The sequence below is a fragment of the Thamnophis elegans genome, chromosome 8 (genome assembly GCF_009769535.1).
Source record: "Thamnophis elegans isolate rThaEle1 chromosome 8, rThaEle1.pri, whole genome shotgun sequence".
In the NCBI taxonomy this organism is placed as follows: domain Eukaryota; kingdom Metazoa; phylum Chordata; class Lepidosauria; order Squamata; family Colubridae; genus Thamnophis; species Thamnophis elegans.
The window spans coordinates 5,313,235-5,336,201 of NC_045548.1; the positions used below are offsets into that span (position 1 = coordinate 5,313,235).

Genomic DNA, 22,967 nt, shown 5'->3' on the forward strand with positions numbered 1-22,967 from the left:
CTTGAAAGACTAGAATCCAATTAGTGGTTTTCTAATTGGGTTTTCTAACGGTTTTAGTCTTATAATCCTAGTGATATATTTTGTTTCAGACTGATAATTCAGGTCCATTTTCAACCATATATAGAGAATAATATTCCTTTTATTACTATTGGTGGAGACTGTAGTTTGTTCCTTTTTCAGGCTCTCTTTAAATGTTGCCAGTATAGCAATATATTGTATTCGACACTATAGAAATTGATGAATGAATGAATGATTTGCAGTTATGAAAACAACCCGGAAGGCCGAATATAAATCGATGTTTAACTAACAATCTTTTCTGTTAAATCAAACCAAAGGTTACGGTAAGAAAAAAACAAAGGTAGAGGGTCTCTGAATATGTAATGGGAATGTTCTCCTCGTACCCTTCGCTGCCCCTTTTTTGCCCCCAGGGTAAAAGCTGGTAAGAGCTGAAGAAGCTTCTTGGATGAGAAGTTTCTAAGCTGAAGAAACTTCTTGGATGAGAAGTGAAATGTCTTCAAAGAAAAATAAGAAAGTCTAGCGGCTTCTGGAGACAAAGAAAAATAAGAAAGTCTAGCGGCTTCTGGAGACAACCATGATCTGGATGACCGAGAATCTTCTTAGACCTTTGGCTATGGCGTGACCCGTCAAAACCGCGGTCCACAAAAGCGCGATCGACAAAAGCGCGCATTTGACGTCATCACAGCGCGACGAAAAAAATTAAAAATTGAAATAAAAATTAAATTAAAGCAAGCCGATTCACATAAAGGTAAGGGTTAGGTTTAGGGTTAGGTTTAGAGCGTTAGGGTTACATTAAATTTTACGTTAAAGGTTAGCGTTAGGTTTAGCGTTACGTTAACGGTTAGGTTTAGGGTTAGGTTTGGGGGGGTTAGGGTAAGGTTTTCGCTTTATTTTTACATTTTTCGATCACAGCGCGATGTTTTCGCCGTGCTGTGATGACGTCAAATGCGTGCTTTCGTCGACCGCGATTTTGTCGTCCGCGGTTTTGTGGTGGAACCGGCTATGGAGAGCTGAAGATGCTTTTTGGATGAGAAGTTTCTAAGCTGAAGAAGCTTCTTGGATGAGAAGTGAAATGTCTTCAAAGAAAAATAAGAAAGTCTAGCGGCTTCTGGAGACAACCATGATCTGGATGACCGAGAATCTCCTTAGACCTTTGGCTAAGCAGAGCTGAAGATGCTTTTTGGATGAGAAGTTTCTAAGCTGAAGAAGCTTCTTGGATGAGAAGTGAAATGTCTTCAAAGAAAAATAAGAAAGTCTAGCGGCTTCTGGAGACAACCATGATCTGGATGACCGAGAATCTCCTTAGACCTTTGGCTATGGAGAGCTGAAGAAGCTTCTTGGATGAGACGTTTCTAAGCTGAAGAAACTTCTTGGATGAGAAGTGAAATGTCTTCAAAGAAAAATAAGAAAGTCTAGCGGCTTCTGGAGACAACCATGACCGAGAATCTCCTTAGACCTTTGGCTAAGCAGAGCTGAAGATGCTTTTTGGATGAGAAGCGAAGCATCTTCAAAGAAAAAACAAGGAAGTCTACTTGCCTCTTGAAAAAGCACCTTTGGGACAACCATGAATGGATGACTGAGAATCTCCATAGACATTTATCTCCCTGCAGGAGTGCAGAGGGGCTGGGGGAATCTGCTTCAGGACATCTCTCCTGAACTCGCCCTCCCAACGGGGAGCTTACCTAACATATGCTACCGTGAAAAATCATATTTTTATTTATACCCGTGCAATAATTACAGCAGCACAAAGTCAGCAAAATTCTTTTTTGGGACCCTGTGATACATAGTGCACTCCAAGCTTCCATTGGTGAAATTGTCTTGAAAGCAGGCATATTTTCTTTGATTTGTTTAAACTCTTGGACCCAAAGTGGAAGTCCAAGAGATCTAAAGTACAGAGGGAAAAAGCAGTATTTGAAGAAGCGAGGAATAGGATGAGGATAGGGGACAGGAGTTGATTGTTGAAGGGTTTTTTTTTTTTTTTTTAGAATGTTAACTTTATTGTCTGTTTGAATGTATGTTAACTGGCACACATTAAAATGAAATTTCATTGTATACAGCTCTCAAAGGGTCTCCACCTCCAATACACACTACATAAATGTTACTGTCAGGCCTGCAGCCATCTTTTCTTTTGGATCGTTGACCTGCCACACTTTCTATTATTCTACTGTGCCTTTTCTATCGTGGGAAAATGGGAGGGAGGGTTGTACGGAGTTAGATGCTATGTAGCCAAAACAAAATTCCTTTCTAGAAAGCCAAGGTCATCTTTTGTCTCTGCACCTGACTGGAACTGGATGGGTGGAACTGACAGCATGGCAGTGGAAGACTGGACCATGTGATGGACTTGTGGGTGTGGGGGCAAGATCCTGAACTTTCAATTGGGTGGGGAAAACCAGGAAGCTTTCAGATTTGGGTTTTCCCAGATGTGCCAACATGGCTCTCTTAATAAATTGGAACTTTGAGCAATACTTTGCTTCGGATTCTGATTTAATTTTGGATGCTATTTAGAACTCTGACAGTGACAAAATAAATAAATAAATACAAAATTATGCATATACCCACATATATTATATGACACAGAGAAACAACACAGTCTAGTTTGGATGTATACGTGTACATGGCGAGAAAAACTAATCTTGTGAGTTTACCAGACAGTTGGCATAGGGGAAAAAAACTGTTGCAGAATCTGGTAGTCCTGTTAGAAATACTTTGAAACATCCTCCCAGACGGGAGCAACAGAAACAGCCTGTGAAGCGGGTGTATGGGGTCTCTAACAATGCTTTGAGCTCTAACCACATAGCGCTTATAAGCAGTATCCTGAATAATGGGAGGCGAGCTTCCTGTAATCTCCTTAGCTCTCTTTATCTCTCTGTAGGGACTTTCTATCTGAGGCACTGCTGCCACCAAACCAAATAGTGATGCAGTTTGTTAAGATGCTTCCAATTGTGCCACTGTAAAATGTGGCCAGGACAGAAAGAGAAAGATGTGCTCTCCTCATCCGATGCAAAAAATGCAGGCGTTGGTTGACGTGTGGAGAGATCATTTCAGATTGTTAGTTAACTGCACCCCCATATACTTAATACTTTAATTTAATAATTTAAGAGTTAGTGCTAAAAATAAGATTAACACTATATCTCATGTTGTGTACCCTATCATGATCCACCCTCCCCGAAATCTTACAATTGAATAATTACTACAACAGAACCTAAGGCATTTTCTGTCCTCAACTGAAAAGAAGAAAGAGTATGCACATATATCACATCATTCCTTGTTGTACTTGTGGATCAAAGAGGGAAAATAAATATTTGGCTGTATCACAGTGGCTTAAGGAGCTCACAACAGTTTGGTAACAAACTTGAGAATAAGTATGAAAGCCATGGGGGGAGACTGAACAAAGAGCAGAATGTACTATTGAGTTGACTCTGTGTGATGATACAATGCTTTGTTCTCCATTCCTCAAAGATTGGAGCAATTTATAAGAAGTTGAGTGTGTTCGGGGAGGAAAGATACGGACTAAAAAGATACATTCCCTCCTTTCATAAATTGATGAAAGCTGTTTTCAGGAGGAAAACATCAGACAGGATTCCATTCTGTTATTTTTCTCTATTCAGTAGTTATTTGAGACCTGCAGTATATTTATTTATGGATATGTTCATTTCACTGCTTACTCAGTGGGAACTTTTTGGGGGGAGGCATTTATTAACACAAAATGAATATTTTAATAGGTTGTAATCTAAACTGGGATAAGCCAGTTACAAGTTTTATCTAAAGCCAGTGATGGAAATCCTTTCTAGAATAATCTATTTCTATAACCCGGCCTTTTGAGACATGAAGAGAAGCACGAAGCCAAGACAAACTGACTTAGTGTCTTGTCTAACTTAGGCGGTTCCTGTAGTTTTTAATAGGATGAAATGGTGAACAAAATATTTTGAACCAAATTACTTCAAATAAAGTAATTTACAGAATACTTCAAAATATGCGACTTGTGTTTTCCTTGGTATTGAAATTTGGTACATTTTATAAAACCTTTTTACGACAAAAGCACCCTAAGGATAAAAAACATACCGTATTTTTCGGAGTATAAGACGCACCCTTTTCCCCTCAAAAAAGAGGCTGAAAATCTGGGTGCGTCTTATACACTGAATACAACATTTTTGTCTCCTGAAACCCCGCCCCCTTCACCAAAATGGCTGTGCATAGCTTATAGGAAGCTTTTAGAGAGCTCCTGGGGGCTGGGGAGGGCAGAAATGAGCAAAAAACAAACTTTTTTTGTTCAATTTTACCCCCACCCAGCCTCCAGGAGCACTCTATAAGCTTCCTAAAGGCTAGCCATGCCCCCCCCTTTTTTTTTTTTACAAAAATGGGCCCGTTTTTGTGAAAAACCCACCATTTTTTGCTTGTTTTTGCCCCCCCCCCAGGAGCACTCTGCAAGCCCCCCTAAAGGTTATTCAAAGGCCATTTTTGGGAGGTTTGCAGAGTGCAAAAACTTTTTTTTTAATTCGCCTATTCAAAACCTTGGTGCGTCTTATACTCCGGTGAGTCTTATACTCCAAAATACAAAATACCTAATACAAAAGTCATAAAACATTTCCTGTGCTGATGTTTAACTATGCTATACAGTTCAACATGAGCTATTTTCAAGGCAGACACATCTCTAAGGAGCATCCCAACTTTTTCAGCAACGACAGTACTTTAGAAATCATCATTGATGAAGGCATTGAGAATCTGATAAGAAAAGTTATATCTGAAACAATGACCCTATGGGACATAGGTTGTCTAATATCTTTATAAACTTAGCATATGACACAAGAAGAAAAAGCTACCCAATGTATCAGATACTTATGGCTATCAGCCATAGTATCCTAGTCAACAGTCTGTTGACTGATCCATTCTTCAGCCATAGTATCCTAGTCAACAGTCTGTTGACTGATCCATTCTTCAGTGCTCTGTTTCATGCAGTTCCAGTTTTTACAAGGCTTATAACTTTTCTTCATGCCACAAAATCATCCTCCTTTAAAAATGCAGAATGTGGCTTTTTTGTGGCATTTAAATTAGGCAGGTGAATCTGCTGCGTGACCTTAATCTGACTTTTCTGATGTGTTAGAAGCCCTTATGTCTACAGTTTTTATCTGCTCCCTCATTATAGCAATAGCAATAGCAGTTAGACTTATATACCGCTTCATAGGGCTTTCAGCCCTCTCTAAGCAGTTTACAGAGTCAGCATATTGCTCCCAACAACAATCCGGGTCCTCATTTTACCCACCTCGGAAGGATGGAAGGCTGAGTCAACCCTGAGCCGGTGAGATTTGAACCGCCGAACTGCAGTCAGCTGAAGTAGCCTGCAGTGCTGCATTTAACCACTGCGCCACCTCAGCTCTTCCCATTATATCAAGCATGCATGCATATGACAAAGTATAAAATAATTATAACAGCATGTCGAGTTAAATCAGTATTGTTTAGAAGGGCAGATGTGGTCCATGGAGAACAGCATCATATATTTCTCAGTAAAACAGGATCTCACACCCCATCCTAGTAGCTGAAATGTGGAGAAAAATGCATGTGCATTTTTAGCACAATGGCATCTTCATTTCTAATTAATGGCTTTCCTATCAGTGGCTAATGAAAGGCAACTATTTAAAATCCCAAATTAAAAAAAAAAAACCCAGCAGACTGCTATAGGGAGGAGATCAGAAGACCGCTAGGATAAAATAAAGGAAAAATAAAAGAATTATCGCACTTAATAATTCCCCTTCTTGAAAATATTCAGGATTCCCAATGCATTAATAGTCTGCTTTATAGCATGCACTCTGCCACAAAGCTTTGGGTTCTCAGGATGTGATCAAACATTTTTTTTCTCTCCCTTTCATTCATAAAGCAAACTTCTCAAGTTTTGTTTTCGGCCATACAAGGCGAATTATGCGGTATTCACTTAAGGCAGTGAAACATTCTTTTCCCCTGCTTTATCATCCTTCTTTGGCTGTAAAGGGAGAGGAACACAGCTGAAATTTATCTTTTACTCTTGCCAGCATCTCTGGGTTAACTCTAGTATCTACTTGACACTTGTTCAGTTTAGGTTTATGGCAGTGGTGGGTTTCAAAAATTTTTTTGAACCTACTCTGTGGGTGTGGCCTCCTTTGTGGGAGTGGCTTGCCGTCCATGTGACCTGGTGGGAGTGGCTTGCCGTCCCTGTGTTTTCTCTCTCTCTCTCTCTTTCCTTCCTTTTGTCTCTCTGTCCCTTTTTCCTTTTTTTCTTTCATCTCTCTCTCACTTTTTCTTTTTTCTTTATTTCTTTCTTCCTTTCTTTCTCTTTCTCTCTCTGTGTGAGTCTGTGTGTGTCTGTCTGTCTGTCTGTCAGTGGTGGGTTTCAAAAAATTTTGGAACCTCTTCTGTAGGTGTGGCCTGCTTTCCGGGTCCACTGGTGGAACCTCTTCTAACCGGTTCGGTAGATTTGATGAACCGGTTCTACCGAACAGGTGCGAACTGGTAGGAACCCACCTCTGGTTTATGGCTTTCTGTATTATAGTTTTGTCAATAATCACTTAGGGTTAGGGTTAACTACACCTGGCTGGCAATTTCTCAAGCCTATAGGACATTTTCTGTCTTGATCTTCCTCGTCAGGAACATGATCCCACCACAATTTATCTCTTTCCCCTCCAGATAGAAATCCACTCCTTTACTGATCTTTTCACCTCTTCATTGTTCTTGGGCTTTCTGGAACACTTCCAACTATCTTCTTCTAGACCAGTGGTAGTCAACCTGGTCCCTACCGCCCACTAGTAGGCGTTCCAGCTTTCATGGTGGGTGGTAGGGGTTTGCTGTAATTCTGCTTTATAAATTTTGTCAAGTAAAGTTACTTCCCTACTTTATAAATCACTGTTGTGGCCCGGCAGTTGCCGTTGGAGCTGCCGCCAGATTCCGACAGCGAGGGGTCTTATGAGTCGGCCCTGGAGGAGGTGGAGGACCCTGGACAGGGTGTTGACTCTGAGCAGAGCGAGGAGAGACTGGTTGGCCACCAGGTGGCGCTGGAGCCTTGGATCAGAGGGAGTGATCAGAAAAACACTTGTGAGTTGTTTCGGGATGCACGCCGTCGAAGGGCTACTCAGCGGCAAGAACAACTGCGTAATCATAGATGATTATGCTCAGTTGATGCTTATTAAGATCCTCTCCTGATTATAAAAAAGTCTGCTTGTGCCACGCCCTTTTGCAGAAGTCAACGTTCACATTAAGGACTCACCAGAAACAAACCTGGCAGGCTGGATTGCTGCCAGAGTTTGTGTATATTACTGCCAAGCTTTGTAGGACTTGCTGCCAGAGTGCTTATCTCTTTGTTTATGTGGCTTGCAGCCAACGGGAGTCTGGACTGATTAAAAGAAACATTTTAGTTACGTGGGTTTTGGCTTTTGTTCCTGGACGGAGAAGGGGGGGTCAGAACAAATCACCATTACTGTGGAACCGTTGGGCGGTTAGAAAATTTTACTACTAACAGAGATACAAAAGTGGGCGGTAGGTATCAAAAGGTTGACTACCCCTGTTCTAGACCATCTTGGATTCATTAAGCAGTCTTGCATCTCCTCTGGAACAAGTATCCAATGTTGAAGTATCCAGCCCCATCTTAAGTTATGAATGTTGCTGTACTTTTAAATTGTTGTATTGTCTCATATGTCCCCCCCTCTTTTTTTTATTGTAAGCCGCTCGAAGTCTTTCGAGAGTGGGCGGCATACAAAACTAATAAATACAAATACAAATACAAGCAATTCTAAAGGTGCCTAATATGGCATAGTTCAAATCAAGTCCAGTCATCTTGAGCCTCGAGTTAACGATGGCAAATACAATTCTGAGAATCAATTTTTACAAATCTGTCAAAAGTCTAGTGTCTTACCCAAGTAATTCGGGTCAAAGATTTTTGAGACCTGTGAATGTTTGAGGAATTTTCAGGAGCAATATGGGTGTCTTAAATCTTCTATTTTTTTTTTCCTGGCTTAGGCCCAAGCCATTTGTAAAGTGGTTTTAATCTTGATCTTTATAATAACAAAGAATGATTTTGTGAATCTTGAGTGTGATTCTGAGAGCCTATTTGTGCGTGAAAAAATTGCACGTCCTATAAGTTATCCAGAAGGGGCTGTAATAAAAACTCGAAACGAACAAGGAAAAATGTAAATCACACATCAAGCCATCTTTAAGACAGCTGCTTCGGAAAAGGAAAGGCTTTTTCTGCATCCATTTTTCACTCTCCTTTTCACAAATACAATCAACCAAATAGGAAGAATTTGTTTTGAGACACTAATACTTTCCATCTTCCGTTACACTCTCCAGGAACCTGCAATAATCACTGTGCAGTTTAGTCCACTGATAAATTACAGTTTAATCATCTGGGGCCATTCATCTCAGCACCACCACACCACCATTCAAGATAATCCTGGTATCTGCTGTTTGAACTGTTAGTCACTGATGAATTATTAGCAATTCCTGCATACGTGGCCCATTAAACCAGCTAGTGAACTGTCGAGGAAGAGGCTCCATTTCTAGTTATTTAGTAGTCTCTGAAGTGCATGGTGGTGATGGGAGTGGGGGAGTGGGGAGAGAAAGACTAGAATTAAATTACGAGGCTACTTAGGGATACGAGAGAGGCTACTGAAGCGTTAGAGTAGCTGCTCGTAGTCTGAGCACTGTAATTGATTTTGATGTAGCCTTGCAATCACAATAGCCCATTAGCCCTTTAATTTAGTGTTGTGACAAGGACTTTAGAGTGTTGTGGTGTCACTGAAAAAAGAAAAAAACTTGGCTATAGGAAGCAAGGGAAACAAAAAAGGGAAGAGCCGAGGTGGCGCAGTGGTTAGGGTGCAGTACTGCAGGCCACTTCAGCTGACGGTTATCTGCAGATCAGCGGTTCTAATCTCACCGGCTCAAGGTTGACTCAGCCTTCCATCCTTCCGAGGTGGGTGAAATGAGGACCCAGACTGTGGGGGACGATATGCTGACTCTGTAAAGCACTTAGAGAGGGCTGAAAGCCCTATGAAGCGGTATATAAGTCTAACTGATAAAAAAGCCACATACTTTTTAGCGGCATTAAGCTTTAAAGAAGAGATCTCCGGATTGCATTTGCGAGATATAAGGGATTATTAACAATTTCTTTAATTTAAAAATAGATGATGGCTTTCTGAACTACAGGTATTCCTTGACTTACAACCATTTAACAACAGTCCATTGAAAAAAGTGACATAAGCCTTTTTTGCATTTACTACTGTTAATAGCATCCCTGTGGTCACATGATCAACATTCAAATGCTTGGCAATTGGCATGCAATTATGATGGCTGCAGTGTTGTGGGTTTTCGTGATAAACCTTTTGCGACCTGACAAGCAAAGTCAATGGGAGGAGCCAGATTCACTTAACAATTGTATTACTAATTTAATCGCAGTGATTCACTTAGCAACTGTGGCAAGAAAGGTAGCATCACAAAATATTTGCTTTTAACGCATTGGCTTGGCCTGGCCTGTATTAAACCCTCTCTGTCTCAAAAGTTACGTTCTTTTAAAGAAGTTTCCTCTATGAGTTGCAGTCAAACAGCACCATTTAAATTTCTCATGCAGCCTCAACTGGAAATTGATTAATTTCTTTTTATTAACCCGGATACAAAATTACAATTTCTCAGTTCATATTATGACGGGAAATAATGGTTTAAGAAACCCAGGGAGTAATCCACTGTGTATTCCGTTTGATCAGAGAGAGGAAACCAGTTTTATTTTTATGACATAACAAGAGAATTGTAATTTAATTAATCACAACGGATGCAACAAATGTAGTTACATAAAGCAAGGGACAGAATTGGACAGTGAGGAGGTTGGGGAGGAACATGGGCCAGTCCTGGAGTCTGGGGAAGGCTCTGATGAGGGCTCTGTGTCGGCACAGATAGCAATAGCAGTTAGACTTATATACCGCTTCATAGGGCTTTCAGCCCTCTCTAGGCGGTTTACAGAGTCAGCATATTGCCCCCAACAACAATCCGGATCCTCATTTCACCCACCTCGGAAGGATGGAAGGCTGAGTCAATCTTGAGCCGGTGAGATTTGAACAGCCGAACTGCAGTCAGCTGAAGTAGCCTGCAGTGCTGCATTTAACCACTGCGCCACCTCAGCTCTTAAGATGGGTCCAGGGCCATCTGACAGTTATCAGCTGCCTACAGAGTCAGACATCAGTGATGCAGACGAACAGCTGGAGCCTGTTCCCAGTGTACACATGCACAGAATTGCATGAAGGACGAAGGAAACAGCTAAGGATGGTGGATGGTGAATGGCCCCTCCCATGGGGAATAAAAGAGGAGCGAAAGAGGAGGGGTGTTTGCAGGAGATAATCAGTTCATTCCAGCATTCTTGCCAAATATTGCAGTGTCTGAAAGATATCGGCCTGGCCCACTCTCCAAACCTGATAGAGACCAGTAATTGTGAATTATCTTGAAAGACTGTGGGCCGGGACTTTCCTGGAAAGGAATTCACTCTAAATTAAAGGGGTTTCTTGGGACGAGGAATTGCCTTCATGTTACTGGGGAAGCCTAGGTCAGAACATTATGCTCTCAAAACAAAATTTAAAGGCTTGTTTGTCATGTTCATGTTTTAAATGTGGTTTATGAAAAAAGGATCTCATACAGTTTGCCTTCTACAGTGGATTTCTCTGGGAATTCATCAAGATAAAATGCAAACTCACATACGCTTCCTCCTTTTCACAGATCTCTTTTAAGTGGGCAGATTTTAGCATCTCACACTTGCAGGCTTTTAAGTTCTCTAGGCCAGGCCCCCAACCTTTGGGCAACAGGGACCAGTTACATAGAGAGTACTTTTTCCATGGACTGGATGGAACATGCGTGGCTTCCACATGCTGCCTGCATCCCGCAGATGGGCCTATGCGTGGTCCAGTTTCTGGCATGTTGAGGGCTGGGGGTTGAGGACTCTCACTCTAGGCAACTCTTGGGCAAACAATGAAATAAAAAGAATTACGTGTAATTATATATCCTATTTTGTGCCCGGCTCAGGTGTGGTCACTTTGGGAATCAACTCTTATTTCATAACTACTCAAGAGTTCTCTGACATTTATTGTGGCATAAACTTTCCCAGTTCACTTCTTCAGATACGTGACCCGACAAAAGCGCGAACGTCATAAGTGCCGACAACACCGTGGCGCTAAAACCGCGATGTCAAAAGCGCGCCGACAACAGCGCACCGACAACAGCGCGATTTAATTTAAGGTAAGATTTACATTTAGGTTTAGGGTTGTTTAGGGTTACGTTACAGTGCGCTTCTGTCGGCGCACTTCTGTTGGCGCGCTTTTGTCGGCGCGCTTTAGGGCTAATTAGTCGCTCATTCGTCGCACGGTTTTGTCACCGCGCTTTAGACACCGCGGTTTAGTCAGGCGTGCTTTTGTTGTGCGCGCATTTGTGGTGGAACCCTTCAGATATATGAAATTGGCAATGGTGGTTAGAAAGGATCAAATATGGGAGGAAAGGAATTATGAGATAATTGTAAAGTTACCTCATAATTCTTTCTCTCCCTTTCAATATTAGTCACGAATTAAAGAAACCAGCTTTTTATATTCCTGGCACTAACAAATAATTAAGATATGTTTTATTTTTTAATGATGTTTTTATTGTACACATGCCCACATTTGTAAGAAGGTAGCTATCTGAATATGATGAATAAATGAACGAATCATCATCATCATCATCAAACATTGCAATAAAACAAAAAAGTGTAATAATTCTCTTATTTCACTGATTTAAGAATTGTAATGTCCTCAAAATCTGGATTTCTCATAATCAATTTGGCTGTTGTGTTTTTATTTACACAAACACTCTCTATTACTTTTGGTGAGAAAAATACAGGAGGATGCTGTGAAAAGTTTCAGTACTGGTGACATCATTTATCAATGAACACAGGACGTCACATCCCTGGTGTAAGAGCTCAGAAGAGATAGGAAAGAGAGGAGGGGGGGGTCTCAGGAGCAGCAGTGATAGGAGACTTAACTAAGGATACAACCTGTCCTATCATGGATAACTTTTTTTATCCTTAATGTTCTGACCCTCCCTTCTTCGCTCGTTAACAGACGACAGTCAGACACACTTAAAAGGAAAGAACTTTATCAGTCTCGGCTCACGCTGGCTCGAGCCCAAAAATAAACATAAAGTCTCTTGACAAAAAGGTTTTACAGAAAGAAAGCAAATCACTTCTCCAAGTGTCTCTTTGAATCAAGGTTACAGAAAGCAAATCACTTATCCAAGTGCCTCTCACAAACAAACCACGACCGATGAACGACGAAGCACGAACGAATGAATGAACGTTGACTTCTGCAACCAGGGCGTGGCACCACCAGTCCTTTTATCCCCAGAAGCAATAGCAATAGCAGTAGACTTATATACCGCTTCATAGGGCTTTCAGCCCTCTCTAAGCGGTTTACAGAGAGTCAGCATATTGCCCCCAACAATCTGGGTCCTCATTTTACCCACCTCGGAAGGATGGAAGGCTGAGTCAACCCTGAGCCGGTGGGATTTGAACCGCTGAACTGCTGATCTAGCAGTAGCCTGCAGTGCTGCATTTAACCACTGCGCCACCTTGGCTCTAAAGACCACACTAACGAGCCCCAGCTGCATTGTTATTCCTGCATCCCGACTCAACTCACAGCAAACTTCTGCTGAGTCACAACACCTTAACATGACTTACAGGTTTTATAGTATATTCTATTCTTCTATGTTTTCAATTTCCTGCAGTTGAGAGCATGCAAGGAACAGTTTGAAAAAGCATAACAAATGAAAGGGGGACCAGCAGCCGTAAGGGCAGCAATATTCTCAACAAAAGGGGGACCAAAAGGTGGAATGTGGAGGGAGAACAGAAGGAGAAAATAAGGCAGGCTGGCTGAAAAATAAAAGCCCACCCACTAGAAATTCAGTGCCTTGGTACTACCAGCCTGCTGAGAGCAATTACAATAGCACAGACAGCACTTGCTGCATTGTGACCTTACTGAATTAACTTTTGAGGGCAGGGGGAAGAAAAAACCACTCAGTGATTCAGCAGGGAATTTATTAGAAAATTTTAATGCCAACTTAAATTTGATCCAAAGGCCTCAATATTAAAGGTCATCTCCATTACTATACTACTGGAAACCCACGGGTCCCTTTTGCTTCCTTTCCTGTTTTCTTTCATAAATAAATTAAAAAAAAAATAGGTCAGCGTTCTAGCTTCAAGCTCCTTGGCATTTTTATTCGATGTGACAGATCTCCTTGTTTTCTTTGGGAGCTTTTCTTTTTGAAGGGGGGGGGCTGGAGGCCTGGGAAACCACAAACAGCTTTACGATTTCTAAAAGTACATCTCGGTAAACGAGGATACACTTTACACGTGCAGATAGAAATGATAAAAGCAAAAAACAATACAAGCGATATTTACATTTTAAATCCTCAAAACATGGCAGTTACATTGCTGCTGCAATTTTTTTAAAATGCAATAAAGTGCCAGGGAAAATTCAAGGGAAGGAAAGGGGGGGGGGCTTTTGTAAGAAATAGGTGAGAAAAGATTTAGGGCAGATTTTCATTTTGGTCACTTCCCCGGGTTCCCATTTCTTCTTAGGCTAATTGTTAGCTCAAGGGTCAAACTGGATTTCTTCGAGCACCGGATCAGCACTGTAGTTCTCCCCCGCGAGTCGTCCAGATAGGCGAGATGGGACAGACACCTCCTGCAGGACCTTGTTGGCCGAAACAGGGTGTGGGGGGGGCACGTGGAGGAAGTCCTCCGTGCCCCGTTTTGGCTGGAAAAGTGCTGCAGGAGGCCGCCCAGGCAGAAAATGGGGCATGAACAACTCGTTCCTCTGGAACGGACTCCCTGCAGGGATTCGGACCCTCACCTCTCCCCAGGCCTTCCGAAAAGCCGTCAAAACCTGGCTTTGCCGGCAGGCCTGGGGTTGATGAGTTCCCCTCCCCTCTCGACTTGTATGGTTGTGTGACTCTTGGTTATTTTAATTACTTGTATTTTGTTCTATGGTCCCCTTTTCCCCATTTTGAGTTGTTCGCCGCCTGAGTCCCTCCCGGAGAAGGGCGGCATACAAATAATAAAATTCAATTCAATTCAATTCAATTCAATGAAGGGTCACATGCGGTTCGTGCAACCCACTGTTGGCTGCCACAGACGCCGTGGGCCATCCTTTGGTATTTCCAGATTTAAGCACTCTGCGGGCTGGATCCAATCCACGGCGTGACCCGACAAATGCGCGCATGACAAAACCGTGGCGTCAAAATCCCACCCACAACAGCGCGCCGACAAAACCGCGCCCACAAAAGCGCGATTAGGGTTAAGGTAAGGGTTAGGGTTAGGTTCAGGGTTAAGTTTAGGGTTGGGTTTAGGTTTAAGGTTATTACGTTGTTTTCGTGTTGTTTGTTGAAGGTGCAGTTTTGTCAGCGCGCTGTTGTCGGCGCGATTTCGAGGTCGCACTTTTGTCGGCGTGCTTTTGTCGTGCGCACATCTGTCGGTGAACCAATTCAAGGGCCTTGAGTTTGACACCCCTGTGTTAGATACTCTGCTAGACACAGTTGCTATCTTTTTATAACCTTCTAGTTGATCGAATGATGGCTTGTTAAGTCCAAGAATTATCATTTACACTAGAAGCTAATACTCCTATTTTTAACATGTAACTAACATATATATTGTCAACTAACCAAATAATATAAATCCATAATACACACAAAACATCTGCTAAAATATGAGTAGAGAGAAACGGATAATAAACAGCTTAGTATTTACTGAGTATCATAAGTACTGCCAATAGCGTGCATGCTGCAATTTAAAAACAATACAAAATTAGCCCAAGTAGGATAGAATTGTGGTTCCTGCCTCTGACATTCTATTATTTTAACTTTACCTATAGTCTTTTTAAGCATGGCAGTTGAAGAAGTCTTGTTAGTCCACACAATTGTTGGATTATCTAAGGTTTTTCAATGTTGAACATTTATTATTTAGCTACTAAGATGAAGTAAATAAATAAGAATCTTATCTTAAAAATCCAAGCCTATAAATAAGTAAAACAACCATAACTGAAAAGGTAGAAGTTTTAAAATTAAATTAATATAGATGCAATGCTCAGCATTTGATTTTAAAAGATTTTAATTTTAACAGAAGGTAGTTTGTCTATTAGCAGCCTAATCTTTCGTGGCTGCTGAATACTTATCGATAGCTCCTAATGGCTTGTGTTAGCATTCCTCTGAGATGTTAATCAATCTTGCGCTTTTTAAAATTGACATCCATAATGTGTTTACATTAGTCAATACTTCTTAATTGTCAAGCTGTAACAGCAGAACTTCAATAATAAATCCCTTCAATAAATAACTTCAGATAGTAGAATTTTTAAGTGTTTCCTCTTCTGAGGAATGGAATATATTGATAACTGCTACTGGGTGAACTGCAGGAACAAAGGGGGAAAAAAACAACTCCTCCATCTTAGAAATACTTCTTAATGCTTAAAATTAAAAGACAAGTTTGGGGCGATGTAACGTTCTGCTGCCCTTAATAGCAATAGCAATAGCAGTTAGACTTATATACCGCTTCATAGGGCTTTCAGCCCTCTCTAAGCGGTTTACAGAGTCAGCATATTGCCCCCAACAATCCGGGTCCTCATTTTACCCACCTCGGAAGGGTGGAAGGCTGAGTCAACCCTGAGCCGGTGAGATTTGAACAGCCGAACTGCAGAACTGCAGTCAGCTGAAGTAGCCTGCAGTGCTGCATTTAACCACTGCGCCACCTGGCTCTTAATACTTAATACTGATTTAGGAGATCAATGGCACCCTGCATACTATTTCCAACCTGCATTCAACTCCCCTTCCCTTCCTCCTTTAAAGCTAACAAGTTTGGTTTGCAATGTCTTATCTGCAGTGATGTTAACCTTAATAAGCCTCTACCTGATCAGAGTATGCCATCCTGCTGATTTTAGGGGCCATGGCTCTCTAAGCTTCGGCCTGATGAACACATTTAGAATGTTGAGACTGCTATCGGCTCTTTGAAGAAGGAGTTGTGAGTCTAGAATAATTCTCAGATTACACACTGGTCTGTCTGAGTCAGTACCATCCCATCCAACACCAAAGATGGCATTATCTTAGACTCAGTAGGCCTCCAGCTTTGTCCCAACGGTCCCTTTATATATGTGGCTGGGCTGCGGCCACGCCCTTTCCCCTTTCTGCCCTCCAGAGGAGGTGGAGCGTCTCCTCAGCCCGGCTGGCCACGCACACTCTCCACCCCCCCCAGTGAACCAGCTACGGCCTTGCCAAGGCGGCTCCAATGGGGCGACGGCGGTGTCAGCCTGAGGTGCAGCGGGGCTAGGGCGGCCCCTGGGTGCCCCGTGAGGCAGCACACTGAGGACTTCTCCTCCTCCAAGATCCTGGACGTCTCACTCTCCCGGGCCACCAACTTGGGGGAGCCCGAGCGCAGTTCCTCCGAGGAGATGCTCAACAACTTCCATGAGGCCGACAGCCCCGGCGCCGCCTCCCCCAACCCAGCAGCCCCGAGTCCTGACCAACGGCAGCACCCACCCGCTGCTCCACTACGCCCAGACTGGGCCACAGCAACGCATGGCTGGGAACAGGTAGTTTATAAATATAAAGGGCACTGAAACAAGTCAGGAGGCAGATCATCAATCTGAGATAGGAACTACATGTTACTATATACTCTTGCCAATTAGATCTCATGCCAGCTTCTATCGATCATTTCCATCAGCTGTGAAAGCCTGGAACACCTTATATAAAGTAATTCTAATAAACAGCTAGCGCTTCTGTGATTTGTTTTCAGTCTGGAATATGCTATTCAACACAGAAGGGTTTAAGCAAAGAGTACTGCCTGGCCTCTGTTGCTATTTACAAAGTGGAGCTAAAGAATGAAATTGAGGTCAATAATAAGGAAGCATAAAAGCTTTAAGGAAGGTTGCTACACCGGTGTCCCAATGGGAAGGTAACAGACAATGGATTAAGGTAACGAAAATCCTAGTTTCCAATTTACTGTTAGACAACAAAAAGGGTCAGCGGTATCCAAAAGCATGGCAACAGATTACTACTCTAAGTATTACTCCTCATATATCCAAACATCCAATATGGCCTGAGAGACAATTTATACCACTTCATTATGATTTGCAGAAAAAGAAACAAGACTGTTCATTCTCACACACAAATAAAGACACCGTTAGATTTCCATATGAATTCAGATACATAAAACCTATTACAGAAAATAAAATTGAAAAACAGTTGTAACTTTAGTAGTTTTTTGAAGTTTTAATACAGGTACTCATCATTTAACAACTGGCCACTTAATGGCCATTTGAAGTTATGGATGGCCATCCAAAAGCTACTTATTACCTAGTCCTGAAGATATGGCCACTGCGGTGCCCCTGTAGACCAATTGCAGGGATGCTATAGTACCCTTGCATATCTCCCCCCAACCCCACCAATGGGTCCTCTCAGGCCTTCCCCCACCGGATCCCCACAGGCCTTCCCCCATCCCCTCCAGTGGGTCCTTGAAGACTAGAATAGAATGAAGTGTTCCATGACCCAACAAAAGGGCGAACGACAAAACCGCATCCGACTAAACCGCGTTGTTAAAACCGTGATGTCATCAAGGCACAGACAACAGCGTGGCGACAACAGCCCGGAAACAGAAGGGTGCTTTACAACAGCGCGTCAACAAAAAGCCGATTTAAATTAAGGTAAGGGTTAGGTTTAGGGTTAGGTTTAGGGTTAGGGTTACGTTTAGGGTTAGGGTTAGCGTTACGTTTAGGGTTAGGGTTAGTGTTACGTTTAGGGTTAGGGTTAGTGTTACGTTTAGGGTTAGGTTTAGTTTTAGTTTTACAGCGCGCTTCTGTCACCGCACTGTTATCGGCGCAATTCAGCGCTCATTCGTCAGAGCGCTTTAGAACATGCGGTTTTGTCACCACGGTTTTGTCGGGCGCGGTTTTGTCGTTCGCCCTTTTGTCGGTGAACCAAAGTGTTCTATTAACTGTTTCTGAACACATATTTAGAGAAAATACAACAAATTGACAACTGCTTTCCATCAGCTGTGAAAGTTTGACAAAAGTTTTTTGCTTTTTTATCATTTCATAACAAAATCAATAACCTACAAAACAGTATACAGAAACACTCTTTTGTGCTTTTTTTTAACCTTAGAAAGCTCCCTTTTAAAATTTTTGTCAAGTCCTAAGGATGACACAACTAAATGACAGTAATCTGTCATGTTTCCACAATTCCTCCCAGACTGATTCAAGTAGTTATTTATGAACCTGAGATGCCAAGAGGTCATTTTGATGACTAAACCATAAATTAGCATTTAAAGAGAATATAAATTTGATTTCACAGAAGCAACAAATTACTAGGCAGCTGGGATATTATTTAATTTTTATTGACATGTCATGGAAAAAGAAAGTCAGCTAAATGTGGTGTGCTACATTTTAATAAACCTCAAACTTCAAAATACACATACTTCATCAGCTCCGGCTCTATTGTTTAAAAAACTCTATAAACAATTTTAAACAGTTCTAAAAGTCCTAACTACTTGTAATATTCTTCACCATCCAAATTATTCACACATAAATAAGCAATTAAAAAGTATGACATTTCAAAATAATGCGAATGCCCTTAAAATTCGTTAATACAAATTAGAAAATTATGTGCATAAAATACAGCAGTGTTAATATTGCAACTTATCCCTAAGTTAATATTAGGTATAATGAAAGCATTTTATTTTTATATAAATGAAGTTTTGCGTAAAACTGTCAAATTTGCTGAGTAACCATGTCTGCATTTAGGCATTCATTTACCAACCTTAAATAATAGGATATAATATTTTATCATCTTGAAAATACTTTTATATTTAAAACTCCCCATGTAGCCATAACACCTATTTATTACTGAATGTTGTACACTTACCAAAATAAACTTAAATACAATCCAAAATGTTCATGCAATTGCATTGTCAATACACAGGACAAATCTTACAATACAGTATGTTAGCTGCTATTATTTTTAGCATGCAAATAATTCAAACTTGTAGTTATATTTTTACTTATTTGATCACTTTGGGTGGCTGTTTTAATGTCCTTCTGAAATAAAAACTGGGATGAATATTTCAGATTATATGACAAGAGATTCCATGAGAAATTGAAACTATGTACGTCTACAAATATAAAAATACTAGTCATTTGTGACCCTATTTAGAATTCCATTCAACTAGCCATATTCTTCTACAACATTGATTCTATTTTAGCTGATTTTCAGTTTTTCTTCTAATCTAGTCAGCATTTTGCAGCCAGTGAATAGGGTGAGTTTTAAATGGGTTACTTTGGTTCCTTCTGCTTATTAATTCTTCCCTTGGTTTATTCTTGACTGGCTGGTACTCCAGCTACCTAAGAATCAGGGGTGGGTTTCAACCGGTTCGCGGCGGTCCCTGCGAACCGGTTGATCGGTGAACCCGGAAGTAAGTAACTTCCGGGAACGGCGAAGGGCCCACCCGCGCGCCCGCGCTCCATACCCGGTTTTGACGAGTTCTGCGCTTCCACGCATGCGCAGGATGCATACAGCGCCTGCGCGATCCTCCAGGAGCAGCTGGAGCATCGCACAGACGCTAGTATGCATGCGTGCGCTGCGCGCGTGCACACGCATGCGCGAGGACGCCGCCGGCCCCGTTCCAACCGAACCGGTTGGAACGGGGCGAGAAACCCACCCCTGCTAAGAATCCATGCTTAGAAGAAGATCTCAAGTTTATTGCCACTAGCAGAATACATACTAACAGAATGTATGCATTGTTTTAGGATGCTCTTTATGTTATAAAACAAATTGACGAGTAAAACTCAAAGGATCATGCGATGCATCGAACAGAGAGATTCCTATTAACGATGACAATCAAGATTTTAATATTTATCGTTTTAAATGTCTTCTTTTCCCTTTTATCTATTTCTGTTTCTATTCTAAGACACTTGAAACGTAAAACAAATGAAAACATAAGATATAAGCTGAATAAATAATTGACACAAGAAAAATGGAACTCACACACGTCCTTTATACCTTCCTATCTGGTTCAGAAATTTTGGCAGATTAGGAGCTGAAGTGGGTTTGGAAGCTTTGCAGATTTCCTTTGCTTTTAAATGGTGGTAGGCTTATTTTAATTTCCAGTTTCCTCCCGTTGACGGCACGATCCAGAGGTGGGTTGCTAATTATTTTACTACCGGTTTGGGCACACTCCCGCGGGATGCATGCGCAGAAGTGTCCGGGTGGGTGGGCTGAACCTCCTTCCACCACTACTACCGGTTTGGCCGATCCGGGCTGAACCAGCAGCAACCCACCTCTGATACAGTATCTTAAGGAGCCATAAACCTAACCAATCACTCCCATTGTAGCTGGTACTCGTATTTTTATGTGTGCAGTGGTTTCCATTTTCCTTTTCTCGTAAGCTGTTTTTAAAGTGCCAACAATATAAATTTATGTTTTATCTTTTATATCTTCTAGTCAGAAGCATGTGTATACTAATGTTAACTGATAAAGTATATATATTTAATGTACATTCATGAGAGATTGAAAGAGACTAAAGTTATATACGTGAAGAAAAGGAATACTATACCAAGTTTCGAGTTTAATTGATTGATAGCTTACCTGCCGGTGCATCATTTCCAGATTAGTTTTTGCTTTGTTGATTAGTGTATCTATTTCTGATGATTCCTTGATGTTTTTGTTTTCTCTAAAGGCATCTCTTATTTTTCTGATGGCATATGTCCTAATAAATTTTAAAGAAAAAAAATGTAAGCATGCACTGTCTCCTCAAAGCTTGATATACAAACTATATTCAAACAAATATTGAGATGAACACAAGATGAATATTCAACATATTTGAAGGCGGTCTTTGAGATAACTGGAAGTCATTGTCATCCAGAGCTCTGAAAGCTAAAATTGGTATTTTGAATTATAATTGGAAACTTACTTGAAGTCAATGCAGCACTCGTAAAACTGATGCTATATATGGTTGTAATGGCTCTCAGTCGACAGCATAGAGGCCATTGCAATTTACAAAAATAGAGTTTCTGAGTAATCTTTAAAGAAATCCCCATACAAAAGACAATGCAGTAGTCTCATTCCAATGACTAATTTCTAGTTGAAAGGGATCCTAATAGCAATAGCAGTTAGACTTATATACCGCTTCATAGGGCTTTCAGCCCTCTCTAAGCGGTTTACAGAGTCAGCACATTGCCCCCACAGTCTGGGTCCTCATTTCACCAACCTCGGAAGGATGGAAGGCTGAGTCCAGAGGTGGGTTCCTACCAGATCGCACTTATTCGGTAAAACCGGTTCGTCAAATCTACCGAACCGGTTAGAAGAGATTCCGCCAGTGGACCCGGAAAGCAGGCCACACCTACAGAAGAGGGTCCAAAATTTTTTGAAATCCACCACTGGTCCTTGGATATGATTATTCTACACTATCATGCTCATATTTATAAAACTCAGTGCCTCTGTGAAAGGTAAGGATGGCTACTGCGTTTGTGGTGCAATCAGAACATTGCGTGTGTTGAAGTTGTTTTAACGCAAACCAAAGATGCCTTTTAAAAAACAAGTTGACATCATATTCTTATGCGTGCCAGTGCTGTGTGAGAGGTAATTTAAGGTGGTTCTGACAAGTGTCGTCGGCATCTTCATATCCAGTCACATGGGCGGCAAGCCACTCCCATCCGGTCACATGGGTGGCAAGCCACTCCCACAAAGGCAGCCACACCCACAGAGTAGGTTCGAACAATTTTTGAAACCCACCACTGGCTGAGTCAACCTTGAGCCGGTGAGATTTGAACCGCTGAACTGCAGATAACAGTCAGCTGGAGTGGCCTGCAGTACTGCACCCTAATCACTGTGCCACCTCGTCTCATCATAATAATCTATTCATTTGCAATTGGGCTGGAGATTGGGTGGAAATTGAACCCCGGGAAGAATATCTCAGGAAAGGGTGCATTATAACCTCATCTGATAGATCACTAGTACCAAATGGAATGCTAATTACCTCCCAGATTCAACCATCTCCACCCCACCCTGAAGTGGGGCACGTGGGACATGTGCCCAGTGGTGATGTTCACATCCCAAAATACTTAATTTATTTCCTCCAAGTTGGAAAACAAATCCCAGGTAGCATTTCCAGACATCAATTTGATCACTCCAGTAGACCCTGCTCTAGCAGCAGAAATGGAATATTATTATTGATTTGATTTGATTACATTTCTATGCTGCCCTATTCCCTGAGGGACTCAGGGTGGCTCACAAACCAAAGTAAGGGGGGGGTGGAATACAAACATGGAGGAAAGACAACGGATAAACAACTACAACAATTTAAAAACAGTCAACAACCACACAATTCGAGCGGGGGCGGGGAACTCATCAGCCCCAAGTCTGTCGGAACAGCCACGTTTTAAGGGCTTTGCGGAAAGCCTGGAGGGTGGTGATAGTCCGAATCTCCACGGGGAGCTTGTTCCAGAGGGCCGGAGCAGCCACAGAGAAGGCCCTCCTCCGGGTAGTGCATGCGCGTACTACAGGCATGACCCCCCCCATTTTTTGCATGCTTTTTTCACCCTCCCCAGGCTCCAGGGCCTTTATAGGAGCCCGGGGAGGGCGAAAACAGCCTCCCCCCCGCCGGACGCCCTCCGGAGCCTTCAGGAACCTTCGAGCAAAGCGGAAGTCCATTCCTGAATTTCTGGTTTGCCCACAGGGCCGTTTTTTCAGGGAAGCTCATGAAGCCTCGGGAGGGCAGCAAGCCACTCCCACAAAGGAGGCCACACCCACAGAGTAGGTTCGAACAATTTTTGAAACCCACCACTGGATGCAGCACACGATTTAACAATGTCTCCTTTATGCTATGCAACGGTATAAAATCAAACGCACTTACAGGGCAAGGCAGTTAGTGCCAAAATAAAGACAAGAGT

General features: G+C 41.9%; 1 protein-coding gene across 2 annotated transcripts in view; it reads right to left on the reverse strand.

The window, feature by feature from the left end:
* Window positions 1–22,967, reverse strand: part of LYRM4 (LYR motif containing 4) — a 42,987-nt gene that overhangs the window by 15,918 nt on the left and 4,102 nt on the right. Inside the window, exon 2 of one of the 2 annotated variants that reach the window (XM_032222698.1) lies at window positions 20,665–20,785. In XM_032222698.1, the coding sequence (XP_032078589.1) occupies window positions 20,665–20,785 (121 nt within the window). Of the gene's footprint in view, window positions 1–20,550; window positions 20,786–22,967 lie in introns of those variants that run through there. The other variant, XM_032222697.1, reaches the window with a different exon arrangement.